This window comes from Panulirus ornatus, chromosome 39 (assembly GCF_036320965.1).
Source record: "Panulirus ornatus isolate Po-2019 chromosome 39, ASM3632096v1, whole genome shotgun sequence".
NCBI classification, from domain to species: Eukaryota; Metazoa; Arthropoda; class Malacostraca; order Decapoda; family Palinuridae; genus Panulirus; species Panulirus ornatus.
Genome location: NC_092262.1, coordinates 14,517,564 through 14,534,728, shown reverse-complemented (window position 1 = coordinate 14,534,728; position 17,165 = coordinate 14,517,564). Strand labels below are relative to the sequence as shown.

The window sequence follows — 17,165 nt, the reverse complement described above, 5'->3', positions numbered from 1 at the left end:
GAGCCTTGAAAAATGTGTGGAAGTCGAGAACATTATCCCGGAAAGCAAAAATGGGTATGTTTGAAGGAATAGTGGTTCCAACAATGTTGTATGGTTGCGAGGCGTGGGCTATGGATAGAGTTGTGCGCAGGAGGATGGATGTGCTGGAAATGAGATGTTTGAGGACAATGTGTGGTGTGAGGTGGTTTGATCGAGTAAGTAACGTAAAGGTAAGAGAGATGTGTGGAAATAAAAAGAGCGTGGTTGAGAGAGCAGAAGAGGGTGTTTTGAAATGGTTTGGGCACATGGAGAGAATGAGTGAGGAAAGATTGACCAAGAGGATATATGTGTCGGAGGTGGAGGGAACGAGGAGAAGAGGGACACCAAATTGGAGGTGGAAAGATGGAGTGAAAAGGATTTTGTGTGATCGGGGCCTGAACATGCAGGAGGGTGAAAGGAGGGCAAGGAATAGAGTGAATTGGAGCGATGTGGTATACAGGGGTTGACGTGCTGTCAGTGGATTGAATCAAGGCATGTGAAGCGTCCGGGGTAAACCATGGAAAGCTGTGTAGGTATGTATATTTGCGTGTGTGGACGTGTGTATGTACATGTGTATGGGGGGGGGTTGGGCCATTTCTTTCGTCTGTTTCCTTGCGCTACCTCGCAAACGCGGGAGACAGCGACAAAGTATAAAAAAAAATATATATATATATATATATATATATATATATATATATATATATATATATATATATATATATATATATATATATATATGTATATATATATATATACACATATACATATATATACATATATATATATATATACATATATATATACATATGAATATATATATATATATATATATATATATATATATATATATATATATATATATATATATATATTATATATATATAAATATATATATATATACATATAATATATATACATATATATATATATATCAAAATATATACATATATATTATATATTATTATATATATATATATATATAATATAATATATAATATATATATATATTATCCCTGGGGATAGGGGAGAAAGAATACTTCCCACGTATTCCCTGCGTGTCGTAGAAGGCGACTAAAAGGGAAGGGAGCGGGGGGCTGGAAATCCTCCCCTCTCGTTTTTTTTTTTTCCAAGAAGGAACAGAGAAGGGGGCCAGTTGAGGATATTCCCTCAAAGGCCCAGTCCTCTGTTCTTAACGCTACCTCGCTAATGCAGGAAATGGCGAATAGTGTGAAAGAAATAATAATAATAATTTTTTTTTTTTTTTTTTTTTTTTGCCGGTCTCCCGCGTTTGCGAGGTAGCGCAAGGAAACAGACGAAAGAAATGGCCCAACCCACCCCCATACACATGTATATACATACGTCCACACACGCAAATATACATACCTACACAGCTTTCCATGGTTTACCCCAGACGCTTCACATGCCCTGATTCAATCCACTGACAGCACGTCAACCCCGGTATACCACATCGCTCCAATTCACTCTATTACTTGCCCTCCTCTCACCCTCCTGCATGTTCAGGCCCCGATCACACAAAATCTTTTTCACTCCATCTTTCCACCTCCAATTTGGTCTCCCTCTTCTCGTTCTCTCCACCTCCGACACATATATCCTCTTGGTCAATCTTTCCTCACTCATTCTCTCCATGTGCCCAAACCATTTCAAAACACCTCTTCTGCTCTCTCAACCACGCTCTTTTTATTTCCACACATCTCTCTTACCCTTACGTTACTTACTCGATCAAACCACCTCACACCACACATTGTCCTCAAACATCTCATTTCCAGCACATCCATCTCCTGCGCACAACTCTATCCATAGCCCACGCCTCGCAACCATACAACATTGTTGGAACCACTATTCCTTCAAACATACCCAATTTTGCTTTCCGAGATAATGTTCTCGACTTCCACACATTCTTCAAGGCTCCAGAATTTTCGCCCCCTCCCCCACCCTATGATCCACTTCCGCTTCCATGGTTCCATCCGCTGCCAGATCCACTCCCAGATATCTAAAACACTTCACTTCCTCCAGTTTTTCTCCATTCAAACTCACCTCCCAATTGACTTGACCCTCAACCCTACTGTACCTAATAACCTTGATCTTATTCACATTTACTCTTAACTTTCTTCTTTCACACACTTTACCAAACTCAGTCACCAGCTTCTGCAGTTTCTCACATGAATCAGCCACCAGCGCTGTATCATCGGCGAACAACAACTGACTCACTTCCCAAGCTCTCTCATCCCCAACAGACTTCATACTTGCCCCTCTTTCCAAAACTCTTGCATTCACCTCCCTAACAACCCCATCCATAAACAAATTAAACAACCATGGAGACATCACACACCCCTGCCGCAAACCTACATTCACTGAGAACCAATCACTTTCCTCTCTTCCTACACGTACACATGCCTTACATCCTCGATAAAAACTTTTCACTGCTTCTAACAACTTGCCTCCCACAACATATATTCTTAATACCTTCCACAGAGCATCTCTATCAACTCTATCATATGCCTTCTCCAAATCCATAAATGCTACATACAAATCCATTTGCTTTTCTAAGTATTTCTCACATACATTCTTCAAAGCAAACACCTGATCCACACATCCTCTACCACTTCTGAAACCACACTGCTCTTCCCCAATCTGATGCTCTGTATATGCCTTCACCCTCTCAATCAATACCCTCCCATATAATTTACCAGGAATACTCAACAAACTTATACCTCACAAATTTGAGCACTCACTCTTATCCCCTTTGCCTTTGTACAATGGTACTATGCACGCATTCCACCAATCCTCAGGCACCTCACCATGAGTCATACATACATTAAATAACCTTACCAACCAGTCAATAAAACAGTCACCCCCTTTTTTAATAAATTCCACTGCAGTACCATGCAAACCTGCTGCCTTGCTGGCTTTCATCTTCTGCAAAGCTTTTACTACCTCTTCTCTGTTTACCAAATCATTTTCCTTAACCCTATATATATATATATATATATATATATATATATATATATATATATTTATTTTATTTTGCTTTGTCGCTGTCTCCCGCGTTAGCGAGGTAGCGCAATGAAACAGACGAAAGAATGGCCCAACCCGCCCACATACACATGTATATACATTCACGTCCACACACACAAATATACATACCCATACATCTCAATGTACAAATATATATACACACACAGACATATACATATATAAACATGTACATAATTCATACTGTCTGCCTTTATTTGTTCCCATCGCCAACCCGCCACACATGGAATAGCAACCCCCTCCCCCCTCATGTGTGCGAAGTAGCACTAGGAAATGACACCAAAGGCACCATTCGTTCACACTCAGTCTCTAGTTGTCATGTAATAATGCACCAAAACCACAGCTCCCTTTCCAAATCCAGGCCCCACACAACTTTCCATGGTTTACCCCAGACGCTTCACATGCCCTGGTTCAATCCATTGACAGCACGTCGACCCCGGTATATCACATCGTTCCAATTCACTCTATTCCTTGCACGCCTTTCACCCTCCTGCATGTTCAGGCCTCGATCACAAAAAATCTTTTTCACTCCATCTTTCCACCTAAAATTTGATCTCCCACTTCTCCTCGTTCCCTTCACCTCTGACACATATATCCTCTTTGTCAATTGTTCCTCACTCATTCTCTCTATGTGACCAAACCCTTTCAAAACACCCTCTTCTGCTCTCTCAACCACACTCTTTTTATTTCCAGACATCTCTCTTACCCTTACATTACTTACTCGATCAAACCACCTCACACCACATATTGTCCTCAAACATCTCATTTCCAGCACATCCACCCTCCTGCGCACAACTCTATCCATATCCCATGCCTCGCAACCATACAACATTGTTGGAACCACTATTCCTTCAAACATACCCATTTTTCCTTTCCGAGATAATGTTCACGACTTCCAAACATTCTTCAAGGCTCCCAGAATTTTCGCCCCCTTCCCCACCCTATGATTCACTTCCGCTTCCATGGTTCCATCCGCTGCCAGATCCACTCCCAGATATCTAAAACACTTTACTTCCTCCAGCTTTTCTCCATTCAAACTTACCTCCCAACTGACTTCACCCTCAACGCTACTGCACCTAATAACCTTGCTCTTATTCACATTTACTCTTAACCCCCCTCTTTCACACACTTTACCAAACCCAGTCACCGGCTTCTACAGTTTCTTACATGAATCAGCCACCAGCGCTGTATCATCAGCGAACAACAACTGACTCACTTCCCAAGCTCTCTCATCCAAAACAGACTGCATACTTGCCCCTCTTTCCAAAACTCTTGCATTCACCTCCATAATAACCACATCCATAAACAAATTAAACAACCATGGAGACATCACACACCCCTGCCCAAACCTACATTCAATGAGAACCAATGACTTTCCTCTCTTCCTACCCGTAGACATGCCTCACATCCTCGATAAATATATATATATATATATATATATATATATATATATATATATATCTTTTTTGTTTCTTTCATACTTTTTGACATTTCCCGCAATGGCAAGGTACCGTTAAGAACAGAGGCCTGCCCTTTGAGGGAATATCCTCACCTGGTCCCCTTCTCTATTCTATCTATTAGAAAATTAAAAAAAAAAAAAGAGAGTGGAGGATTTCCAGCACTCCACTCAGTTCCCTTTCAGTCGCCTTCTACGAAACGCATGGAATACGTGGGAAGTATTATTTCTCCCCTATCCCCAGGGATAATATATATTTATATATATATATATATATATATATATACATATATATATATATATATATATATATATATATATATATTAGTATTAGTGAAAGAGAAGAGAGAGGCATTTGGACGATTTTTGCAGGGAAAAAATGCAATTGAGTGGGAGAAGTATAAAAGAAAGAGACAGGAGGTCAAGAGAAAGGTGCAAGAGGTGAAAAAAAGGGCAAATGAGAGTTGGGGTGAGAGACTATCAGTAAATTTTAGGGAGAATAAAAAGATGTTCTGGAAGGAGGTAAATAGGGTGCGTAAGACAAGGGAGCAAATGGGAACTTCAGTGAAGGGCGTAAATGGGGAGGTGATAACAAGTAGTGGTGATGTGAGAAGGAGATGGAATGAGTATTTTGAAGGTTTGTTGAATGTGTCTGATGACAGAGTGGCAGATATAGGGTGTTTGGGTCGAGGTGGTGTGCAAAGTGAGAGGGTTAGGGAAAATGATTTGGTAAACAGAGAAGAGGTAGTAAAAGCTTTGCGGAAGATGAAAGCCGGCAAGGCAGCAGGTTTGGATGGTATTGCAGTGGAATTTATTAAAAAAGGGGGTGACTGTATTGTTGACTGGTTGGTAAGGTTATTTAATGTATGTATGACTCATGGTGAGGTGCCTGAGGATTGGCGGAATGCATGCATAGTGCCATTGTACAAAGGCAAAGGGGATAAGAGTGAGTGCTCAAATTACAGAGGTATAAGTCTGTTGAGTATTCCTGGTAAATTATATGGGAGGGTATTGATTGAGAGGGTGAAGGCATGTACAGAGCATCAGATTGGGGAAGAGCAGTGTGGTTTCAGAAGTGGTAGAGGATGTGTGGATCAGGTGTTTGCTTTGAAGAATGTATGTGAGAAATACTTAGAAAAGCAAATGGATTTGTATGTAGCATTTATGGATCTGGAGAAGGCATATGATAGAGTTGATAGAGATGCTCTGTGGAAGGTATTAAGAATATATGGTGTGGGAGGCAAGTTGTTAGAAGCAGTGAAAAGTTTTTATCGAGGATGTAAGGCATGTGTACGTGTAGGAAGAGAGGAAAGTGATTGGTTCTCAGTGAATGTAGGTTTGCGGCAGGGGTGTGTGATGTCTCCATGGTTGTTTAATTTGTTTATGGATGGGGTTGTTAGGGAGGTAAATGCAAGAGTCTTGGAAAGAGGGGCAAGTATGAAGTCTGTTGGGGATGAGAGAGCTTGGGAAGTGAGTCAGATGTTGTTCGCTGATGATACAGCGCTGGTGGCGGATTCATGTGAGAAACTGCAGAAGCTGGTGACGGAGTTTGGTAAAGTGTGTGGAAGAAGAAAGTTAAGAGTAAATGTGAATAAGAGCAAGGTTATTAGGTACAGTAGGGTTGAGGGTCAAGTCAATTGGGAGGTGAGTTTGAATGGAGAAAAACAGGATGAAGTGAAGTGTTTTAGATATCTGGGAGTGGATCTGTCAGCGGATGGAACCATGGAAGCGGAAGTGGATCATAGGGTGGGGGAGGGGGCGAAAATTTTGGGAGCCTTGAAAAATGTGTGGAAGTCGAGAACATTATCCCGGAAAGCAAAAATGGGTATGTTTGAAGGAATAGTGGTTCCAACAATGTTGTATGGTTGCGAGGCGTGGGCTATGGATAGAGTTGTGCGCAGGAGGATGGATGTGCTGGAAATGAGATGTTTGAGGACAATGTGTGGTGTGAGGTGGTTTGATCGAGTAAGTAACGTAAAGGTAAGAGAGATGTGTGGAAATAAAAAGAGCGTGGTTGAGAGAGCAGAAGAGGGTGTTTTGAAATGGTTTGGGCACATGGAGAGAATGAGTGAGGAAAGATTGACCAAGAGGATATATGTGTCGGAGGTGGAGGGAACGAGGAGAAGAGGGACACCAAATTGGAGGTGGAAAGATGGAGTGAAAAGGATTTTGTGTGATCGGGGCCTGAACATGCAGGAGGGTGAAAGGAGGGCAAGGAATAGAGTGAATTGGAGCGATGTGGTATACAGGGGTTGACGTGCTGTCAGTGGATTGAATCAAGGCATGTGAAGCGTCCGGGGTAAACCATGGAAAGCTGTGTAGGTATGTATATTTGCGTGTGTGGACGTGTGTATGTACATGTGTATGGGGGGGGGTTGGGCCATTTCTTTCGTCTGTTTCCTTGCGCTACCTCGCAAACGCGGGAGACAGCGACAAAGTATAAAAAAAAATATATATATATATATATATATATATATATATATATATATATATATATATATATATATGTATATATATATATATACACATATACATATATATACATATATATATATATATATACATATATATATACATATGAATATATATATATATATATATATATATATATATATATATATATATATATATATATATATATATATATATATATATGTATATATATATATATACACATATACATATATATACATATATATATATATATACATATATATATACATATGAATATATATATATATATATATATATATATATATATATATATATATATATATATATATATATATATATATATATATTATCCCTGGGGATAGGGGAGAAAGAATACTTCCCACGTATTCCCTGCGTGTCGTAGAAGGCGACTAAAAGGGAAGGGAGCGGGGGGCTGGAAATCCTCCCCTCTCGTTTTTTTTTTTTCCAAGAAGGAACAGAGAAGGGGGCCAGTTGAGGATATTCCCTCAAAGGCCCAGTCCTCTGTTCTTAACGCTACCTCGCTATCGCGGGAAATTGCGAATAGTATGAAAAAGAAAAAATATATATATATATATATATATATATATATATATATATATATATATATATATATATATATATATATATGTATATATATATATATATATATATATATATATATATATATATATATATATATATATATATATATATATATATATATATATATATATTTATTTATTTATCTATTTTGCTTTGTCGCTCTCTCCCGCGTTAGTGAGGTAGCGCAAGGAAACAGACGAAAGAATGGCCCAACCCGCCCACATACACATGTATATACATACACGTCCACACACGCAAATATACATACCTATACATCTCAACGTACACATATATATACACACACAGAATATACATATATACACGTGTATATAACTCATATTGTCTGCCTTTACTTGTTCCCATCGCCACCTAGCCACATATGGAATAACAACCCACTCCCCCTCATGTGTGCGAGGTAGCGCTAGGAAAAGTCAACAAAGGCCCCATTCGTTCACAATCACTCTCTAGCTGTCATGTATTAATGCACCGAAACCACAGCTCCCTTTCCATATCCAGGCCCCAAACAACTTTCCATGGTTTACCCCAGACGCTTCACATGCCCTGGTTCAATCCATTGATAGCACGTCGACCCCGGTATAGCACATTGTTCCAATTTACTCTATTCCTTGCACGCCTTTCACCCTCCTGCATGTTCAGGCCCCGATCACTAAAAATCATTTTCACTCCATCTTTTCACCTAAAATTTGGTCTCCCACTTCTCCTCGTTCCCTCCACCTCTGACACATATATCCTCTTGGTCAATCTTTCCTCACTCATTTTCTCCATGTATATATATATATATATATATATATATATATATATATATATATATATATATATATATATATATATATATTTTTTTTTCTTCTTTTTTTGCTTTGTCGCTGTCTCCCGCGTTTGCGAGGTAGAGCAAGGAAACATATATACATATGGTGAAACTATCCCCGGGGATAGGAGAGAAAGAATACTTCCCATGTATTCCTTGTGTGTCGTAGAAGGTGACTTAAAGTGGAGGGAGCAGGGGGCTGGAAATCCTCACCTCTCATTTTCTTTAATTTTCGATAAGAAGGAACAGAGAAGGGGGCCAAGTGAGGATATTCCCTAAAAGGCTTAGTCCTCTGTTCTTAACGCTACCTTGCTAATGCGGAAAATGGCGAATATGTACGAAAAAAAAATATGGTGAAACTGTTGTTGTCAATGAGCAGAAGGGGTAGTCTCATCAAGGACTTTCTCACTCCAAAGAAAAACACCATTTCCCTTCTGCATGAAGTGTACCTTTGAAGGTGAAGGAGCATCATGAAATGGGTTCCTGCAGTAATGAATTAACACACAGGGCTTCTAGGCCTGAGCCTTGGGCCCAGCCATGATGGGGCCCTGTCATTCATCCAAGTAAAAAATTATGGTACCTAAAACTAGTAGAAAAGAGGTGATATAATATTATACATATGAAATTATATGCAATATGATAACATGATAATGAACTTTGTCATAATGTTTATGAATCTATATGATTTTCTGGGTTTGAGGGTACCATAAATATTACCTGTCCCTAAGGACCCACTAAACCTGGAGTTGTATAAATGGTAATTACAATATACTGAAAGACTGTTGGGTGCTGGGAGGACCCTACACTTAGACTAGATCTTAATGATAAAAAAGTAGGGTAATCCATAATAATGAAATGCTGAATGAAACAAAACAATAAAAAGCCTTCAATGACGAGATTCAAGGTTTTCTGTGGACAAAACTTTGACTGACAGAACTTTGATTAATACATCTTTGCACATCATTGTGCAAAGTACAGCAAAGTTATGTGTTATTGAGGAGCCATGTTATCAGAATTGTGTTCATTCAGAAATGCTTAGTCTTATTATTAAACTGTGCTCTACTACTAGTGTAAAATAAATACTTTAAGTACAAAACATTTACAACTTTCAACCAAAAAAAGGCCTTTCCAACCTAGTTCAGCAAAATTATATTCTAGGCATACAATATATTGGAAAGGATCCCAGCTCCTTTATATTTTCTTAAATATCGTTTGCAGCTGGCACAGAACAGACACATCAAAAATGATGAGTCCTAAGAAATTCACACAACCCTGATTATAATACAAATACATTTATCCACTACAATAGACACTTCAATAATACTGTTCATTTGCCACATGATCTTGTACCTTTAATATATGAGGATGCAAACTGTGAGTTTCAAAGATAATTAATCATTCTGGACTTCCTAATCAAAACATTATTTCCATAAAACTGCAATGCATTCATAAATCTTTTTAAAAATATGTATAAGTACCTACAGTATTTCATAAAACATACGTGATAGTCTATACAGAGACTACAATTTGTTAGAACATCTAAACATTCTAGGTAAATGTTTAAGTTTTTAGTGTTTTTTAATCAAACTGAAGTTCATTTTCAAAACTTGCCAAGGTAAAGGATAAAAGCCCTTTCCTTGAAATCAGGTCATCAGTGTCAGGCAGTAACTAAACAAAGTGTAATCTATGGTGATAGTATGTATGTATGGAAGCCATTGTATAGAGGCTTACCAGATTTATTATCACTTTCCTCTTATCAAAATGGTTACTAATTAACCCTTTAAGTGCTATGGACCTTAATATACATTCTAACATGGAAGTGTGAAGGATGTATATGTACATCCTCAAATATCTCACCCACATTTTGACAGGTCCATGCTTTCTAGAAGCATATATAAAAGCCACATCACCTGAAATTCTAATTGGCTTCTCATTCATACTATTGGTCACCATGGTAAGGAGACTCTGGGCAAGTCTGAAGTGACCCATGCTTTTCATCACCAATGATTCCTTGGGAAAACATAGCTTCTGTATATAAAATTCATTGTACTATTGTGTCCTATTACTGGCCCAACCCTGCTAATCTGATGTGAATATTTACAAGATATTGTTTGGCATGACAACATCTACTTATCACATTTAGTTCTCAGACCATGAATAGAGAGATCTAGAATACAATACACCTTCTCCCTGCATAATAACACAGGTACACCATCTGTGGCAACTGATGGTTCAACACCTCCTTTAGTCCAAACAATAGTACATGAGGGAACTTGAAATTACCGCAGTCACCAAACTAGTATACTGGGCAGCCACGGTTGGCGTTGTGTTTAGGGCATGCTTATTTACATTCTTTACACTGCATTTGGTGGTGATACCACAATTCTGTGAGATTCTTAACTTATTTCGTTTAAATTTAACCCTAGCTATGATTTCTAAGACTTATGAGAGTGTCAGTCGTGGTGTCAAATGTAAACACCAGCCCATATCGATACAAGATAAGGTAGAACTGTTGAAAAAAATGGACCATGGTGTTACGGTGCGTAAGCTGTGTGACATCTATAGTATTGGTTCATCAACTGTTTATGATATAAAGAAGCAAAGGGAGAAAATATTGAAATTCTATACAGACAGTGATTCCAAGAAGCAGATGACAATTAGAAAAACTATGAAAGATGGTAAGAGTACTGAGCACAATTGAGTGATGATGGAATGGTTTCAACAGCGTCAGAGTGATGGAGTGGACTTGTCAGGTAGCATGATAATCTTGTTTCAGTAATGTACAATTGTACAAGTACCTGTATTTCATTTACATTTGATATTTGTTTAATTTAAATTTCGAGCAGTCCATGGCATACTTTAGGCACATGGGAGATGTATAATTAGTGGGTTAGAGTTGTGTTGATGAATTATTATTACATGACCATGGTTGGTCCGGCAAAATGGTTAATCGAGCAAAGCTTTGGAACCAAGGGTGCCAAAAAATCGGTGGTGTACCTGTAATAATTTATTCACTGGACTTTTACTGAAACATATCTAACAGATTAGGAAACTAGTTCACTTTAATGGAAGGCTAAGCCTTACTACAATGGAATTTTGAACCTCAAATTTTTTTTTCATCCATAAGTGAATAATAAAAATCTTTAAACAATGTTGACATGATAAAAGAGGTTAATAATACAAGAGATCACAAGCCCTATAAAGTAAACTATGGTGCATACATTCCTTCACCCAAAGACAATGCCACTAAGTTGATTTTGCACTGTTACTATCCTACTATTTCTGTATACCTATAAACATTACATTATTGATAAAATGTAAAAAAAGAAACTATATAATGGCAAGCCAGGGAGTATGGGATGGAAACAGGTGAGCCAATGCTTACCACCAGCATAAGTAAATCTCCAACCATACTTCATATGCACACACTTTGCCACTAAGGTGACCTTCTGGTAAGATTAAATGATTGTTTTTGCACTAGCATCAATGTCTTTAGCTATAAAGAAATTGTAGTATGGTTATGACAGAGCAAAAAACATTCTACGAAGTGACAAGTCAAAGATAGAGACCGAGACAGAGACAGTGTCAGTCCTCCCCCCTCCTATGCATACACACAGGTATAATGAGGGCATATCACGAACAAGGCAGGGAAAAATTCAAAATGTTCCATAAAATTATCAGGAATAATTTGTCAGTTAAAAAGCTGCTAATCAGGCTAAGGGATTCAGAGGAGAGCATTGCAGATGATGAAATACAGATATAAGAGGAACTAAATAATAAGTTCAAATCTATTTTCCCAGTGGAAGACACTTTAGCCCTATCATCAATAACTTGGAGTGGCAAGGAGATTTTAGAGAACATTAAAATGTCTAAAAAAGACATTAATGGAACATAAAATGTTCTTCACCCATACAAGGCTCAGGGTCCTTATGAAATTTTACTTATGTGCTGATAAATTAAAAAACTCTTGAAAAACTGCTCAAAATGCTGCTGATGAGAGGTACAGTACCAGGGGAGTGGAAAAGGGCAAACATCATAACTATCTATAAGAAAGATGACAGAAATGTTAATGATCTTACTAACAAGAATGGTCTTTAAGATTCTGGAAAAAATTTAGAAAACATTTGGATTACTTTCTACAAAGGAGAAATTACCTATAGAAGAGAAAGCACATATCTGGAGAAAGGAGGATATATGTAACAGACCTCTTAGATTTATATGACCCTTCTGATGACAAAGAATATTGGTGGGGCACAAGTTCTTAGGGAGTGTTCAGAAAGATTTCCTATGCCACCATATCCATGAACACATGTGGAGATGAGGGACTGATACCATCTTTACTAAATCTTATCTCCACACACATGGATACTGAGAATATCACATATATCACCTAAAAAGTGATTAGGTAATGCTTAAATTTCTTATGTGGTAAATGAATAGGTAAAACCAGCAGAGATGAAATCATCTAATTTGATTATGTGGAAAATGAACAAGTAAAAGTAGCAGAGATGAAATCATTTAAAGATATATAAGATTGTGGAAACAAAAAAAGGATTCAACTCTTGTGGACTGACTGCAAACAAATTGAGGTTCAAAACCGATGATGCAAAAAGGAGGATGTTAGAAATATGTGCCAATACAAGGAAGATCCTTATCTTGAAATAAACTGGCAGTATTAATGTTAATAAGGAACCGGAAGTTTTTAATGATGGGTAGTAGTGATTGATGAGGACGGTAGTGGGAAAGCTGAATTTCAGAAGAGAGTTCAGCAAGGAAGAAAGATATGAAGCAGACAGTGTGCAAGAAGCCTGCAGGATGAGAACGTGTCCAAACTCTACAATTGCATAAATGTGCAACCTTAGTTTTCCTGGTTGCAGATAAGTGAAAAATGAAAAAGCAAATGTAGAGGAACTATGTACTACAGACTGCACTACGAGAATAGAAAAAAGAAAGATTTATGTAATGAATTATCAGATATATGAGCAATTTCTTTAAAGATATTTGATCACATCGTGCAATGAGTGAAATAGGGAGGTGAAGACCTGATGTAAGGTGAAGAAGAGCTATGAGAGCATGGATGAAGCTGAGAGAAGAAGTATGCTGCTAAGGAGAGAAAACTACAGTAATTGTATCGTCTAATGCTAGAGGTTTTTCAAATGAGGATGCAATGAGGATATTTTTGATCATATGGAATGGATAAATTCAGCGAATGAAAGTGTATATTCACATGGACACATTCTCTTGTGGCATACTAACTAAATTGTGTTACAGTGAGCAAGAATAAATATGAGAGTACATAGTAGTGTAGATCTGTACATTTTCATTCAATGAAGAATAGTGATTTACGAGTAAGCTGAAAGGCCGTATGAACTTGACTCGTACCATGTAAATGAGAATGGAAACAGAGATACAAGATAGAGAGATTTGTAACATAAAATCATAATACTTTTACATGTTTCTGAACTGCCTTCCATGATTCATAGTAATACTGAAAGGCAAAGTAAAAAAGACAGGGTACATGATGGGGATAATGCATATATATATATACCTGTTTTGTAGTGTCTGGTCTTCACATCTTTGAGCTTATTTTTTCCTTAACAAGAACAACTCTCCTCTAACCCAGCACACTGTGTCTTGAAACATAGGTCACATCTTTCAGTTTTATTCATGAATGGCAAGCCAATCACATTCATTTTTTTGTGGTTCAAAATTGTGGTCATCCTTAAAGATCCAAACAGACAGTATGTTTTAAAAAAATTATCAATACCATCTAAGATCTAGTCACCTGGAGTACTTGTTGCAACTAATCTCCACTGTGCATGATACCCATCCCTGCTTTTATCTTATCTTTAATGAGATATTTTTCAAATTGTTGATCTTGGCCTTTTCACAGGTCTCCCTACAAAATAATAATGCTTTGTGGGATATGATGTAAACCAGAAATTTACTAAACTTATACCATCAGTCACCATGTGGGCGACACTTCCGTGGCATGAGTTTGTCCCCTTCGACGATGGCACAGAGGGTTGTGCGGCGACATTTGGCATCACAACCACTGTAAAGAGCACTGTCACTATCTTGAACCTGGTACCTGTCAAGCCACAAATGATGTTAGCTTATTCACACAAATACTTCATACCTGTGGTAACACAACAATTTATAAATATAACAGAAAAGTAACTTTCCTTATGTCTGTTGACTGACTAGTACGTTTCCAAACTCCCACACTTTAGAACTAAACCTGATCTATACCCTTTTTGGAAACCTTCAGTTTCCTAAATAAGACATTATAAATCCTGGCTAACAATTTCTCAAAATAATAGCATATGTTTATCATCAACTTTTGTACCTTTAACATTTATAGGAAAGTAAATTTTGTAAAACAAAAAACTGTTTTTCTCTAAAGTGGATCCTGTGAGCTACAAGAAAATCTTAATTGATCTCCAAAATTTATGAGACTCTAACCACCTCCCCCCCCCCCCCCCTCTTTATGAAGAGATTAAAACTTCTCACCCTTCAAAACCAACCAAACAGCAGTTGCGATGAGTCAGAACTCTATAATCAGTGGTCATCATCCAGTGATGACATCATCATGCCTGTTATCAGGCCACATCAGGCCAGCCACTTCATAATTTTTTAAAACATGGACATCACCCAGACAGTGACCACTGTCAGTAAAGAGAAATGTTTTTCAAATGAGAGGAGAAAGTAGGGCAGGAAGCAACAATCAAAAAATTTGCTCATGAGTCACCACCCCGAAGAGAAACAGATTTTCATTCTTCAAGACAGACTCTTCCAGTTCAATCTGTCCTGTGACTTATCCATGGCCATACTTTTCATATCTGAAAAGATAAAAGGGTTGTAATACGTCCAACATGCTTGAGATCCAAAGTCTTATGAGTTGGCCCGCATGGTGTGGCCTAGTGACTGGTAGGCTGATATCATCTCTGGGTGGTGACTAATGAGTCAAGCACTGGCATAACTACTGTTTGGGTGGTTTGCGAAGGGAGAGAGACATAAATTTCACTTGGAGGATAGGAATTAGTCTCCTAACCCTTGGAGATTCTCTCACAGCTCATGGGACAGACCAATTTTGGAGAGATATAAACCCTAAATTTCCACTCTTATCTGAAGTGTTCATGTTTACTTACTCTCTTTATGGAAATGGAAATTAGTTAGTTCTACTTTTATGAAAAATATTTTGACTTTTATAAGACCTACAATGGATAATTCTGAAAGATATCAACATGAGGCCATACCAAGATTCATAAAATTTTGTAGAAATTTCTCATAAAAAACTAAATGAAACCATTACAAGGAATATGTTAACAGCTTGAAAGATTGATAATTCTTAAATAATTCATGAGAACCTGTGGTACTTTGTGAAGAGCTGTGGATCATGCGCCATTCTCTGTACAAGCTGGTCCCAGTGGTGTGGGTCAAGGGAAGGAAGTTGGAGGTCATGACGGGCAGAATATAGCTGGTACCAGTGAGGTGCATCATACTTATTGGCATGGGTCAAATTCATCACCCATGTCTCATAGTCCAACACATTCTGAGAAAGGTCAACAAGTTAACCATGATAATGAAGATCATAAAAGCAAGTCATGAAGAAGGAGTACGAACAAAGTGCAAAAAAGGAAGATCACTCACTGAGGGTACATGAATTCGAGAGAGGGAGAGAGAGAGTTTAAGAAAGAAATACCATGAGAAGAGAATGGGAAAGAGAAGCAAGTGGAATCTCTGTTCATACAGCAATAAGAAAATATCAAATGGTACTGTACCACTACAAAATAAAAAGTTTTCTTTCCCCTAAGTTTACACTGTATACTTAAAGATATTTGAATAATCATAGATTCTAATGTTGTAAACCATATATGATTTCTTGTGAAATATCTGGCCTAAATATTCATCTTAATTGCTTCTTACCATGACCATATTTGAATGCTAAAGGATTCACTACAAACTGTTACATATAATAATGAAAAAGTATGGTAATAAAAATTATCCAGAGAGGAGGATGAGAAAAAACACTTTATTACCCTAGTGGTCTCTGGATGGTCACCATCTATGTAGAAAATCCTGTATGATGGATTGAGGTCATGAAATGGGCCATTATTTGGAGTGATGTACTGGACGCCAATGGGCTTGCTGGGAGTATCTACATCATAATGCACACGAAACTCATCCATATGAGAATGACCATAAAACTGGCCTCGGATAATGTGGGCATATCTGTGGGGTAAGGTATGGGAATGGTAACTATGTGGAGGTAAGGGTTATTACGACACTCATCAAGATGTATAGAACATTTCAAATCTAAATGTATTTCAACACAATTTTCTTTTTTCTGGAAAAAATGTACTTTTGCATGAAGTTCTTGCAATGTATGAGTAATGTGTCAACTGGACAATCTAACCCTGTTGTCCATTAGGATACACTATTCTTGATTTACCCATAGCCAATGGTTCCTTAAGAGCGAGGGCAAAAAAGATAGTCCAGCAGCAAGAGGCTTTTGGACATAAATGAAGGAAAAAATACAGCAGATAAAAATAGGGTCATGAGATAGGGAGCATTTGATGGCAATGGAGTGATAGAAGAGGGGAAGAGAGAAGAACCGATAAAAGAACATAAGGATGAAAGGTGAGATGTGCTTGGAGTAGGAGAAATGCATTTGATGGTTAAGAAAGAGGGGGAGGAGGAAAATGAACAAAAGTCAAGGTGTTGGAAGAATTTGCAGTAAATTATGATGAG

General features: G+C 37.8%; 1 protein-coding gene across 3 annotated transcripts in view; it reads right to left on the bottom strand.

The window, feature by feature from the left end:
- Positions 1–7,691: 7,691 nt before the first annotated feature.
- The window catches only part of LOC139761198 (sphingomyelin phosphodiesterase-like), a 118,848-nt gene continuing 109,374 nt past the window's right edge, over positions 7,692–17,165 (bottom strand). For all 3 annotated transcript variants that reach the window (XM_071685243.1, XM_071685244.1, XM_071685245.1), the window contains exons 11-13: positions 16,454–16,646; positions 15,782–15,966; positions 7,692–14,502 (exon numbers count right to left, since the gene is read on the bottom strand). In XM_071685243.1, coding sequence (XP_071541344.1) covers positions 14,373–14,502; positions 15,782–15,966; positions 16,454–16,646 — 508 coding nt within the window. In that variant the 3' untranslated portion in view covers positions 7,692–14,372. The remainder of the gene's footprint in view (positions 14,503–15,781; positions 15,967–16,453; positions 16,647–17,165) is intronic.